We start from the raw sequence: 12584 nt of genomic DNA, 5'->3' as shown, positions 1-12584 counted from the left end.
CGACAGTTTTTTTGAAAAATAGGCGCTTAGATTTACGCGAAGGCCACCTCTGCAGTGAGGTTATACGCCCAGGGGGACACTTAATTAGGAGGTAATTACGGATGTGGGTGGATTAATTAACTAAAATTAATTAATTATCTTTTTAGTGGCTACAGTAACCACGTATGTTTGTATTGGAAAGTTAGATGCAATCGTCTTTCTACAGTTTCATTTGGCAGAATTCTTCTAGCGCATCTGTACTCTGAGATATCGAACTGCGAAGTTTAATTGCCGCTCTCACGATTACGCATGCTAGAAGTCAAGACCGGCGCATAGCTCCTCCCTTTTGTTCTGTGTTTCGATAGCGGTTCCGAGTACTGCAGATTGCGATAACGCCAGCCCAGAATGAATGGGTGCCAGTTATAATTTTTTCCTGTGCCTCCACCCCTTTGTTGAACTAAACACCATACACAGCAGGCACATCACAAAAGGGAGGAGCATTACGCTGGTCTTGACTGCATCAGTGCATTAACTACGCATACCATACACAGCAGGCACGTCACAAAAGGGAGGAGCATTACGCTGGTCTTGACTGCATCAGTGCATTAACTACGCATAAGCATTGAAGCGATACGAGCAAATGGAACTAGAGGCCCCAGTTAAATCGCGTAGTCAGTTTTTCGGTGGTGGCTTTGGTCGGCGGCTGCCAAGCATACAAAGAAGATTCTGTGAAGCCATCAAGGCCCGGTGAGTAAGGACTAGTGGGTCAGCAGTGCACCACCTGTTTTCCTTAATATTTAACACATCTGCTGGAAGTTTGTGATAAAACTTGTATTATCGTTATAGGTACTGAGCGGTTTTCTTTAATGATCCCAACCTGTATTTTGCCTTTGTCGCCCCTTTAAGCTGTGCTTTCCTTTGGTGACTCCAAAGAGCAAGGCCTACATATATTAGACTACAGGAGCTTCCCGTGGGCAGTTATGATATTGCCTAATCTGAGGTGTAAAGCGGACATTTCAGGTGGCCCTCCCTAGGTGCACCGAGCTCAAAACCTGAGTAATATTTCTGTCCACACCCTGCTTATCATATCTCTACGGGTGCACTCGAAGAGGAGTGTTCGGCTACCTCGCTTTCACAGCGGCGAACACTATAGTATTATACCAAGGAAATTTAACAGATTTTTCCGAACTGCCTCCTGCAGCTAACATCAAAGCAAATGAGAAAAGAATGGGCTACTAAAAGCTGGTATTTTCTGAAATTATATGGGGTTGTATTTTGTGTTCATAACCCTTTCATGAAAAACAGCCTAAAATTAAAAAAAAAAATGAAATCGGCCATAGTGAAACAAAGAGCACTAGGGGATCATAAAGAAATATGAAATAGTTTGAGGAATTTGCTAGGCATAATAGTTCTGGGACTCAGATTTGTGAATGTGGCATTCTGCGTAAAATTCAGCACCCTACAAACCAAAAGGGGTGGACCGTTTAATTTTAGGGTGCTTATAGTAAAACAACACACAAAGTAGTATGGGGAGATATGCATAGGGCATCGAAGTCAGATGAGCACAAAGTGATTGATTGTAGGGTTTGATGTGCCGACGCAATGCAGGTGATGAGGTGCGCCATAGTGGAGGGCTCCGGATTAATTTTGACCACGTGGGGATCTTTAACGTGCACTGAAAGCTCATACGCATGGGCGTTTTTGCTTTTCGCCTCCATCAGAAAAGCGGCCACTGCGGCCGAGAATCGAACCCGCGTTCTCGTGCTCAGCAGTACAACACCTTAGCCACTGAACCACCTCGGATGACAACTAAGTAAAATATGTTTTGAGGAGAGGTGAGAACTATAGTTTACCTTGTGTGGGCAGCTAAAATATTTAGTTTTTTTTGTTGTGTGTGCAGCAATGTCTTGTTATAATCACCATTTTTCTAGGCTGACGGGCTACAGTAAAGCCTGCTTATATCGAACAGCTCGAGGATTGTAAAATAGTTCGATATAGCAAAAATTCGATATAGAAAGTGAAGCAAAAAAAACCTACATGAGAGCAATCTTGCCGACGGAGTCACGAGCTAACGCTGAGCTCTTACCACCCTGCAGTTCACTATTGATACGACACTTTCTCATAAAGAAAACAATCATATATTGGGGCAAAAGAACTGCGTGAGTGTAGCCTGCTTCTTGGAGCACAACGTGTTGCTGGTGATTGCTTGCTCCACGGCATCTAAACAGTTGACACGCACAAAACCACTGCCCTCAATGGCACTGCAGTATCGCCTAGCAGGGCCACGGCAGCGCCGGCTTCGCTCGTGCTCGGAAGCGGTACGGAGTCCTCAGCGTTCTTCGACAGAGCGGAGACAAGCATGGATACAAGCGAATAACGGCGAACCCAGCAAACTGAGCAAGTGCGGGCAGCGAGTGGCGCGGACTTGACGTTCAGCGACACCGCAGCCTGCAGCGCCCGATGTGGCGCTTTCGGCTCCAACGGCATGCATGCGTGGAGCTGGTCCACTCTGGTGGCGCTAGAGTTCCTGTATATAGCTCCCTGCGGGAGCTATATACAGGAACTCTAGGTGGCGAGCGGTGGCGCGCGACACCGCTGCGCTCCGATGTATTGCGGGAAAGCCTGCCGCATGCCTAAGGATAGTGAAATCCCGCGCGGGAGAGTTCGATATATCCATTGTGAGCAAAATCACGTTCGATATAAAAACTTTTAAATGCATGTCATTTTCACCAGAATTATACAAGGGTTCGATATAGGCAATCTATATATCCGTGTTCAATATAAATTGGCTTTACTGTACCTTGTATGAACTGTAAATTTTCCGTAGTGTTGTGTCTTTCAACATGACTGTTTTTGTCGTGCAAAAGTGTCAACCCTTCCCTACTGAACGCCTGCTCTAGACTAGGAGTAACGAATAAGTAAATGAAACAGAAAGAAAATTTTCTAAGGTAACTCCAAGTTTGCTTTTTTTAACTAGAACAGGTTATGTGAGAACGAAGAGCTTTGTAGGGCAGTATACCCAAAATACAGTGGCATGTGGGTTTTGTAGGAAGGAAATTGAAACGATTCAGCACATTTTGTTAATTAAATGGAACAGTATGCATCAAAATATATGCAAGGGAAATGTCTTCCTTCCTGAAACCCTAATAAGTGGAGAAGATGGGCATTCATGACTGGGTTTTCGGAGATAAGAGGGAGAGTTTTGCTGTGTCGTAATACGGTTTCTTGAATTTGAGAGACCCATTGATCAAGGTCCGTGATGGTGGTGGGGAGCGGGTTAGGATCTTTGCGAAAGGCTTTCCAGTCGGTAAGGGTGGCTTGTCCAATGCGCATTTTCGCTTTATGTTGAGGGAGAGTCACTTGGATGATGTGGTGGTCGCTTCCCAGGGTTTCATCGAGGCATTCCCAGATGAGGTGGGGGATGTTGCGTGAGAAGGTGAGGTCAGGGTTTGTATCATGGGTGACGCTGTTGCCAATTCGAGTGGGAGTGGTCAAGTCATTCCACAGAGATAGTTAGTGGTGATTCGCGGTTGTGAACAAATCCTGGCCTTTCCGTCTGTCCGAAGAGTATCCCAATGTGGTGTGGGGGGCATTGAAGTCCCCCCAAAATAGGAAAGGGTGCCTCTGAGAGTGATAGAGGGCACGTTGGACGAGGTGGTTGAGCAAAGCACGTGATTCTCGTGGGGGGCTGTACACGTTAAGCACGAATATACTAGGCATGGTAGGTGAAGTAAGAAGAATTTCGATAAATGTATGGCCAATTTGGGAGTGAATGTCGATAATCTGTGCGGTGAGATGGCGTGCCACCAGGATTGCCGTGCATGGAGAGGCTAGCGAGTCGTATGTTTCGTAGTCTCGTAGGGTGACAGGGGCGGTATTAACTTCTTGGAGGGCAGTGACATCTGGTTTTTTGTCCTGACTGAGATGTAAAAGGGAGGTACGTTTGCTTTGAAATGAACGACAGTTCCATTGCCCTATGGTTAAGGGACATTGTATGGCTTGCGGATTATTATTCATGTTGGAGTGCACCAAGAGCTGCTGCCATTTCCGCGTCTCGTTCAGGGTCGGTCTTCTGTTTCTTTGTTTCTTTGGGTATGGTATGTGTTCTGTTCTGGAGGAAGCTTGCTTGCTGGAGCGAGTGCGGTCACAATGTCTTTGGTTGAGCAGTGCGCGACAGTGCCTGCGGCGTGGGGACGGTAGACGGCTCGTTCGGCAAGCTTATAAGCCCTGCCTAATTGGCGTTTGCTTTTGCCGGCCTCAGCCAATCGCACATCTGGGCGTATGGCATCATGAGTTCTGTTGCGGGAAATGAGCTAGCGGGTTGCATGGCCATTTCCTTTTTTCCTAATTGCGTAGCTTATTTGAGCGAAGTTTACGTTAAAGGTGATGTCAGTGTTATTCTAACGAGGCAATCTTCTGAATGAACCAAACTTGTGTTTTGTCTGCATGGCCCTTTTAAAGAACCCTAGGTATTCAAAGTTAGTCCGTAGCCCTTTCTTACACACTGTATCAGAAGTCACTCAGCACAATAACTCCCAAGTATAACAAAAACAAAAAACCAAACCCAGTTCTACCCGGTGTGAAATCTGCTGAAATAGCAGAGCCGGTGGTTGGCTTTACGAAGATTCCATTTAGCTTCGGCTTCTTTCTGGTGCATAATAATAGTTTCAAGTTTGTTTATTGTCTCTTTTTCATTTTCACCGAACACATGCATGAATGTCTGGATCCTTAGCCTATTGGCTAGTAATGGATCCTTTAAAAACATATCACAAAGCGGCTGGTTGTCATAATTTGTTTCCAGATAGTTCTGGTAAAACAACAGTTACAGCCATTTGCTGTAACCATACTTTCTCCATTGATATCCATGTATTGACAGCAGGTGGGAATTCTGCAACATTCGCAACTTCACTGTGAACTAACTAATTATGACAAGTAAAGGAAATTCGGCGTGATGGTAGAGTTGTCTTGGTGGCTAATTGTCATAGAATTTGTTTCGCGATGCTTTCGATAACACAAGAGTTTGGGTTTTTTCATACTCCTCGCATAGATGACCATACTTCACTGTGCAATAGCAGGCAATGTGGAAAAGCCAGCTTACAAAGACAAGTTTTACAACAATTCCCTTCAAGTTAGCTTCACCTGTAAACATCAATGCATTTCTGGGACTACATTTCATAGTTCTGTCAGCACGGGCAAAATTTTGGCGCACATTAAAGGTGGTCTAAATTAATCCCTGGCCTCCCACTATAGTAAGCCTCACAGGCTAAGTGTCGCTTTGGTGGCTACAACACAATGTAACCTTTTTTTAGTTCTGTCAAGGCCATTTGAATGGAAGCTGACTGAATGAAATGTCTGACCGGTTACCAAGGCTGAAGAGGAATTGGCATCGAGTGGGCTAGTTACTTTTCCATTTTTTAATGTTGACGTTATAATGCAACACGCAGCAGAAAACAAGGCATACAGAAAATAAGGTTTTCATACATTTGTTGTGATGATTGTTGCATACCCCTCTAAGTTTGGAGTGGCACGCAGGAGATGGTAGGACATGCACCTCATTCTATCCCGAGGGAAGTTTTTTTGCTGCCAGCTTTGCAATACTGCATTTTTGGCATCGAAAGCATTCACACATGACAGGGGGGGGGACCGATCCTAGAAAAATAATTGGTTGTGCTAGTTATAAATTCTGTGAAACACCTTGTGTGATATTTCGGGTACATTATTTGGTCTGGCGGTAATTGTATGTAGGGTATAATGCAGAGTGTATAATCCAAAAAAAGTGCTGCAGCTACAGCAGTTAGTCTAGCCTTGCTGAGTTGCCAGTGATTGCTGCCACTAAACTTTGTCTCTGGTGTGGCAAAGATATGTGTGAAGGAAAAGCTGCATGGCCTTCCTGGGTAGCTGTATGTTCGAATTTTATGTGGATGTGATTCTTTGGCAGAAACTTACTCCCCTTGGGGTCTTCCCCCTAACTTTTTCGACTAATACATATGGAGTATAGAAGCAGCTTGTGCAAGCGGTTATATTTGATGATGATGGTGCTTAAGACTTAAAAATAATTAAAATAAGGCTAAACCAAATACCGTCTGACCCTCCAGACTTCCAAGGAAACCATTGAAGAAGAAACCCATACATCATCTGTGCGAACAGTGCAGTTCTTCTGTGTCATCATCATCATCATCATCACCAGCCTATCTATGCCCACTGCAGGGCAAAGGCCTCTCCCATTATTCTCCAATTGCCTCGGTCCTGTGCCAGCTGTGACCAATTTATCCCCGCAAACTTCTTGATCTCATCTGCCCATCTAACTTTCTGCCGCCCCCTGCAACGCTTGCCTTCTCTAGGGATCCACTCTGTTACCCTTAATGACCAGCGGTTATCTTGCCTTCGCATTACATGCCCTGCCCACGTCCATTTCTTCTTCTTAATTTCTACTAATATGTCTTTAACACCAGTTTGCTCCCTGACCCACTCTGCTCTCTTCTTGTCCCTTAATGTTACACCTATCATTTTTTGTTCCATTGCCCGCTGAGTCGTTCTCAATTTAAGTTGAACCCTCTTAGTGAGCCTCCAAGTTTCTGCCCCGTAGGTGAGTACCGGTAAGATGCAGCTGTCATAGACTTTCTTCTTCAGCGACAATGGTAGGCTGCTATTCACTATCTGAGAATGTCTTCCATATGCACCCCACCCCATTCTGATCCTTCTAATTATCTCTGCCTCATGGTTGGGATCTGGGGTCACAACTTGGCCTAAGTAGATATATTCGCTTACCACTTCCACTGCCTCGCCACCTATCTCAAACCGCTGTGCTGTCCCGAGGTTATTGATCATTACTTTAGTTTTCTGCAGATTAATTTTCAGGCCCACGGTTCTACTCTATTCGCCCAGTGCGGAAAGCATGCTTTGCAATTCGTCCCCCGAGTTACTTAGCAAGGCAACGTCATCAGCAAATCTGAGGTTACTGAGGTATTCTCCATTAACCCTTACTCCCACCTGTTCCCAATCCAACGTTCTGAATACTTCTTGTAAACATGCTGTGAATAGCATTGGAGAGATTGTGTCTCCTTGTCTGACACCCTTCCTTATAGGTATTTTACTGCTCTCCCTATGGAGGATGATGGTCGCTGTAGACCCATTGTAGATATCCTCTAGAATTCTTACATAATGCTCATCTACCCCCTGGTTCCGTAATGCCTGAATGACAGCTAGGGTTTCGACCGAGTCAAATGCTTTCTCATAATCTATGAAGGCTATATATAGGGGTTCAGTATACTCAGCGCACTTCTCTATCACCTGATTGATCGTGTGAATATGGTCCATTGTTGAATAACCTTTACGGAACCCTGCTTGTTCTTTAGGTTGACTGAAATCTAAGGTTGCAGAAATTTGGTTAGCGATTACCTTGGTAAATACCTTGTAGACGACTGACAGTAAGCTGATCGGCCTGTAATTTTTCAAGTCCTTCATGTCGCCTTTCTTATGGATTAGGATGATGTTCGCGTTCTTCCAAGATTCCGGTACCATTGTGGTCATTAGGCATTGCGTATACAGGTTTGCCAGTTTTTCAAGGACAATTTCTCCGCCATCCTTCAAGAGGTCTGCTGTTATCTGATCCTCACCAGGTGCTTTGCCGCCTTTCATTTCTTTCAAAGCCTTCCTTACTTCTTCGGTCGTTACTGGTGGGATGTCTATCTCCTGTGAACTACTGTCTCGTTCAGCATTATCCTGTATGTCCTGGCTACTGTACAGATCCCTATAGAACTCCTCGGCCACTGTGACTATTTTATCCCTATTTGTGATGACATTGCCTTGCTTATCCTTAAGTGCATACATCTGATATTTCCCCACGCCAAGACGTCTCTTCACTACTTTCAGGCTACCTCCGTTCTTTACAGCGTATTCGATCCTCTCCATATTATACTTCCGTATGTCAGCTGTCTTACGCTTATTGATGAACTTCGAGAGCTCTGCTAGTTCTATTCTGTCAGCTGCGGTGGAGATTCTCATGGTTTGCCGTTTCCTGATTAGATCTTTCGTCTCCTGTGAAAGTTTACCAGTATCCTGTCTAGCCATAGTGTCCCCGACTTCTACTGCACACTCCGTGACAATGCGTGTAAGGTTGTCGCTGGCTTCCTGTGTCGTAAACTCGGCTTCCTCGTTAAAAGCGGAATATCGGTTCTGCAGCGCGATCCTGAATTCTTCTACTTTACGTCTTACTGTTAGCTCATTTATCGGCTTCTTTTGTACTAGCTTGTTGCGGTCTCTCCTCAAATCTAGCCTAATTCGAGATCTTACCATAAGGTGGTCACTACACCTTACCCTTCCGAGCACTTCCACATCCTGCACGACGCCAGGTTTATCGCATAATATGAAGTCTATTTCATTTTTGTGCTCCCCATTCGGGCTCCTCCAGGTCCACTTCCGACTCTCCCGTTTACAGAAGAAGGTATTCATTATGCGTAGGTTATTCCGTTCTGCAAACTCAACTAGTAGGTCCCCCCTGCTATTTCTACAGCCCAGACCATAGTTCCCAACTGCCTTGTCTCCAGCCTGATTCTTGCCTACTTTAGCATTGAAGTCCCCCATAACTACGGTATATTGTGTTTTTTGCTTTAGCCATTGCCGATTCTACATCTTCATAGAAGCGTTCCACTACTTGGTCGTCGTGGCTGGATGTAGGCGCGTAGCCCTGCACCACCTTGAGCTTGTACCTCTTTTTTAGCCTGATTACAAGACCTGCTGCCCTTTCGTTAATGCTATAGTATTCGTCTATGTTGCCAGCTATGCTTTTATTGACTAGAAATCCCACTCCCAGTTCTCTTCTGTCCTCTAGACCACGGTAACATAGAACGTGTCCATTTTTCAGCACCGTAAAGGTTTTGCCTGCCCTCCTAACCTCGCTAAGTGCTCTAATAATGAAAGTGCTCTAATAATGTGCTCTAATAATGTGCTCTAATAAAGTGCTCTAATAATGAAATTGAATATCCATGTGAGTGTTGTGGGATGTAGGAGGGGCGTTACGCTATTTGCCCAAGTAGTAAAGTTCTGTTGCAAACATTGTTTCTTTTTTGAGCTATGCTGTTTTAATTTATCTGTGACAAGCTGGACCAACACCTGGATATGTGCTTGCAACAGCATTGTGTATTGAAAGCTCCAAATGTTGGCTGCGACTAGTTGCAAGTAGACTTCAATGTTAACATCCTCCTCGAAGCTTACAAGAAGTTGCAAAGTGAGGGGCAAGAGCCTTGAGTCAGCTGAATTAGGGCTGGCATAAAAGTTGTTGATTGGAAATGAAGCCGATGAAGAAAAGAGGCAAAAAAAAATCAGGTGTTGTCCATACATTAAAGAAAGATGGCACAAAGGCATCAAAGTCCATGTTTATGTGATAACCACTGACGAAGAGAGTGCGAGACTGGCTGCGAAAGTGAGGTAAAAGCACCAAGGCTAAACTCACCTCTTGTATTGGTGGCTGCTCCATGCGGGTCATTGCCCACGTCACGTGCAAGCCTCAGTATGGAATGGGCGGCATTTAATTGGTACGTGGTGTATAATCTTCAATTCAAGCTGCAGTCTAGTTTCTCGAAACAAACTTTGTACGCAGCAACTTCAGCCCCTGTTGCACCACTGTGGCATGTTTTCAGCTCAACCAGACGAAACTAGCAGGGGGTTAGACACAGGAAATGACACCTTCTGCTTTTGGTGACATTCTGCGCAACATTTCGCTTTGCAGAGTCGATCCGCAAGAAGCTGAGGCTCGAGGAGGAAGACGGGAGGACGCATGCTCAACCCGATTTCTCGTCCCCCAAAAAGCTGGTCGTTGACGAAGGGAGCCGCGATGGCACAGACAGTGTCGGCAACAATAGAGGCGCGACGTCTGTTGATGAACTTCCCGAACTGTCACCGCCTCCACCGGCCGACACGGAGGAGCTGTTCCAGACACAGTGGGACGATGCCAGCTCCTACGTGCTGACCTTGGGCCTGAGGGGTCGCACTGGCCGACTCAAGTTTGTCGGCCTCAGGAACGACAGCTGGGCCGATGATGTCGAAGTGAGTGGCTGCTGTAGCTGTGTTGTTTGCTAACTGGGAGCTGCATGTTTTGTTGATTGCAGAACTCAAGTGTTTTGGGGAACACTGCCTGAAAAGGAGGCCCTTAGGCTTACTACTCGGAGCTAGAACCGTACAGTTTTTAATGTCTTTTAGGAAAGGAATGGCAGTTTTAGAAAAGGGGGCCACGTGATACTACAGCAGAGAAAAAGAAAAGTGAATTTGTGCTAATGTGAGTTCGCAAATAAAAAAAAAAGTATTGAAAATCTATAACCCCTCTACTCTGTGAAGGTGGAAAACCAGCAAAACTAGAACAAAATCCTAGAAATTAAATGTAAGAGACCAAATGTGAGAAATCAAATGCAAGAAACCAAAGACTGAAACTGAAATGTGCAAACCGAAACAATGCAAACAAGATTTCGCGAATATCTTTTCACTTTTGCAGCATTGATTTGTAATTTCCGATTTGGTTGTTGCGACATTGCCAAATCTATTGGTTTGTATTGTTTGGGTTTGCGGGTTTGGCTTTCAGTCTTTGGTTTCTCTAATTTGGTTTCTCACATTTCATTTCTTGAATTGGACTCTAGCTTCGCTGGCTTTCCATCTTCACAGAGTGTGAGCAGCCCTTCTTATTTCGTTGGCATCAAGCCAGCCAGCCCCACCCTCGTGCTTCTCATTTCACATCCTGATAACCTGGTTGCGTTCCCTGTGAACACTGTTGGACAAGAAAGCCCAGTTTCGTACTGTCATAGCCCCTCAGTCCCTGGTTTCTATTCGACTGGTGCACAACATTTTTTTTTGAAACCTGTAATGTTCATCGTTTATTTTCTATATGGGACATAAGAAGACTGTGGTGCTAATAACCTTCCAGTCATCCATCATTTGGACAACACAATGGAAACCCACATCTCTATGCCTTCCTATGGGAGCCTTAGCAAAGAAATTTAGGTGCCGAGTAAAGTAGGTTCACCAGAATGAGAACTTGAGCGATTAGACATATACAGCTCTGTAAAACAAAGGATTAAACAAGTAAACAACGTGGTTCTTAACGGAACCATGAAGGCAAAATGCAACCTTGTGTTAAAGGGACACTGAAGTGATTTGTAAACATTGTGGGGTTACTAGTGCAAATTGTAGTCCGGAGTTCATAGGCCATGTTTCGACCATTCTGAGCGTGTTTACGCAAATTTATTTAGTGGAAAAATCAATTCGAAGATGCCGTCCTCCTCTCTGCATCCTCGCCCATTTTCTGTGGCGTTTTCATGTGACGTCAGGAGGAGATAACTTGGCTTGACTGAGCTACTGCACGGCTCGCCGACCTTCCGGCAGAGTCAGTCGGCCCTGCGTTTAGTCCGTTGGCCGCCGACGGGTCGTCGCAATTCGTTCGCTCAGTTGAAACAAACCCACAACACGTTTGTGAATGGAAGAATGTGCCTTTTTTTACTTTGTTAGTTTGTACACTGTATCTAGCTCCAAGTCAAGGTCGCTCCACACAAGCGCTGCACAAGTGCACATGCGACGCTTCGCTGACTGGTACGCTAGTAGGAAAGTCTAAGGCCACTTGAAAGCAGGAGAAGAGTCAGCGAAGTCAATATAAGTACTAAGGAAATAAAATCAACTGCACCCCGCACGGGGCACCTTGAGTAATCTTGGTGACGGTATTGGCAACACCGCAAACCCCGAGCCCCCATACTCATGCTGTATCCTACCGTGGCTAGGAGTTTTAAGGTGAAGGGTAGAAACCACAAACGGTGGCTGTCGGAGCCGTGGTCAAGCTCCGGCGGATGGGCTCCCTGTCTGTTTACCAGGCAGGGAGCTCCGGGACCTCTCTCGGCATCAGGGTAAACCGAGCAAAGAAAGTACCCCCGTTCCCTGCTTTTTTTCCATGCTGCATGGTTCTTTCAAAATTTTCTAAACCCACTGATCGGCCATCCAAAAGGGGCTGCACCGAAGCGAATTTTCCCCCATTGCCTGCCCTATCGTTCCAAATACCTGACAACTTTCCCCGGTTCTTGATCATCGCATCCGAAGACAGTACAAAGCCAGTGACATCTACATCCGTTTTCTTAATAGCTAAGTGCATGGAACATGTTGTAGGAAAACACTACAAAGCCAAGAAACTGACCTCTGGAGAAATCCTTGTTGAAGTAAACAACCCGGCTCAATCAAAAAAGCTCCTTGAACAAACCCTCATTTTTGACCTGAAAATCAAAGTCACTCCCCACCGAACGCTAAATACATCCCAAGGTGTCATATCCGAATCTGATCTCTACAATGAAACTGACTCTGACATCCTCGAGGGCCTGCGCGACCAGGGCGTCATTGCAGCAAGAAGGATCACTATGCGTCGAGAAAATCAGGAAATCAAAACCAAACATGTTGTCCTCACCTTTGACCGTAGTACCTTACCTGAATTTGTGAATGCAGGCTTTCTTCGTTGTACCGTCCAACCATATGTCCCCAACCCGCATCGGTGCTTTAAGTGCCAACGTTATGGGCACAGTACTAACAACTGCCGTGAGCGTTTAACGTGTGCAAAGTGCTCAGAGCACGACCACCCCAAA

At 45.4% G+C, this 12584-nt stretch overlaps 1 protein-coding gene across 1 annotated transcript in view; it reads left to right on the top strand.

The window, feature by feature from the left end:
* The window catches only part of Cutlet (chromosome transmission fidelity protein 18 homolog), a 124531-nt gene that overhangs the window by 808 nt on the left and 111139 nt on the right, over positions 1 to 12584 (top strand). The window contains exon 3 of the mRNA XM_077674142.1: positions 9707 to 10023. Within this exon, the coding sequence (XP_077530268.1) occupies positions 9707 to 10023 (317 nt within the window). The remainder of the gene's footprint in view (positions 1 to 9706; positions 10024 to 12584) is intronic.

The sequence above is a fragment of the Haemaphysalis longicornis genome, unplaced genomic scaffold (assembly GCF_048455015.1).
Source record: "Haemaphysalis longicornis isolate Haplotype H1 unplaced genomic scaffold, Haemaphysalis longicornis Haplotype H1 scaffold_1, whole genome shotgun sequence".
In the NCBI taxonomy this organism is placed as follows: Eukaryota; Metazoa; Arthropoda; class Arachnida; order Ixodida; family Ixodidae; genus Haemaphysalis; species Haemaphysalis longicornis.
This window is presented reverse-complemented; position numbering and strand designations above follow the sequence as displayed.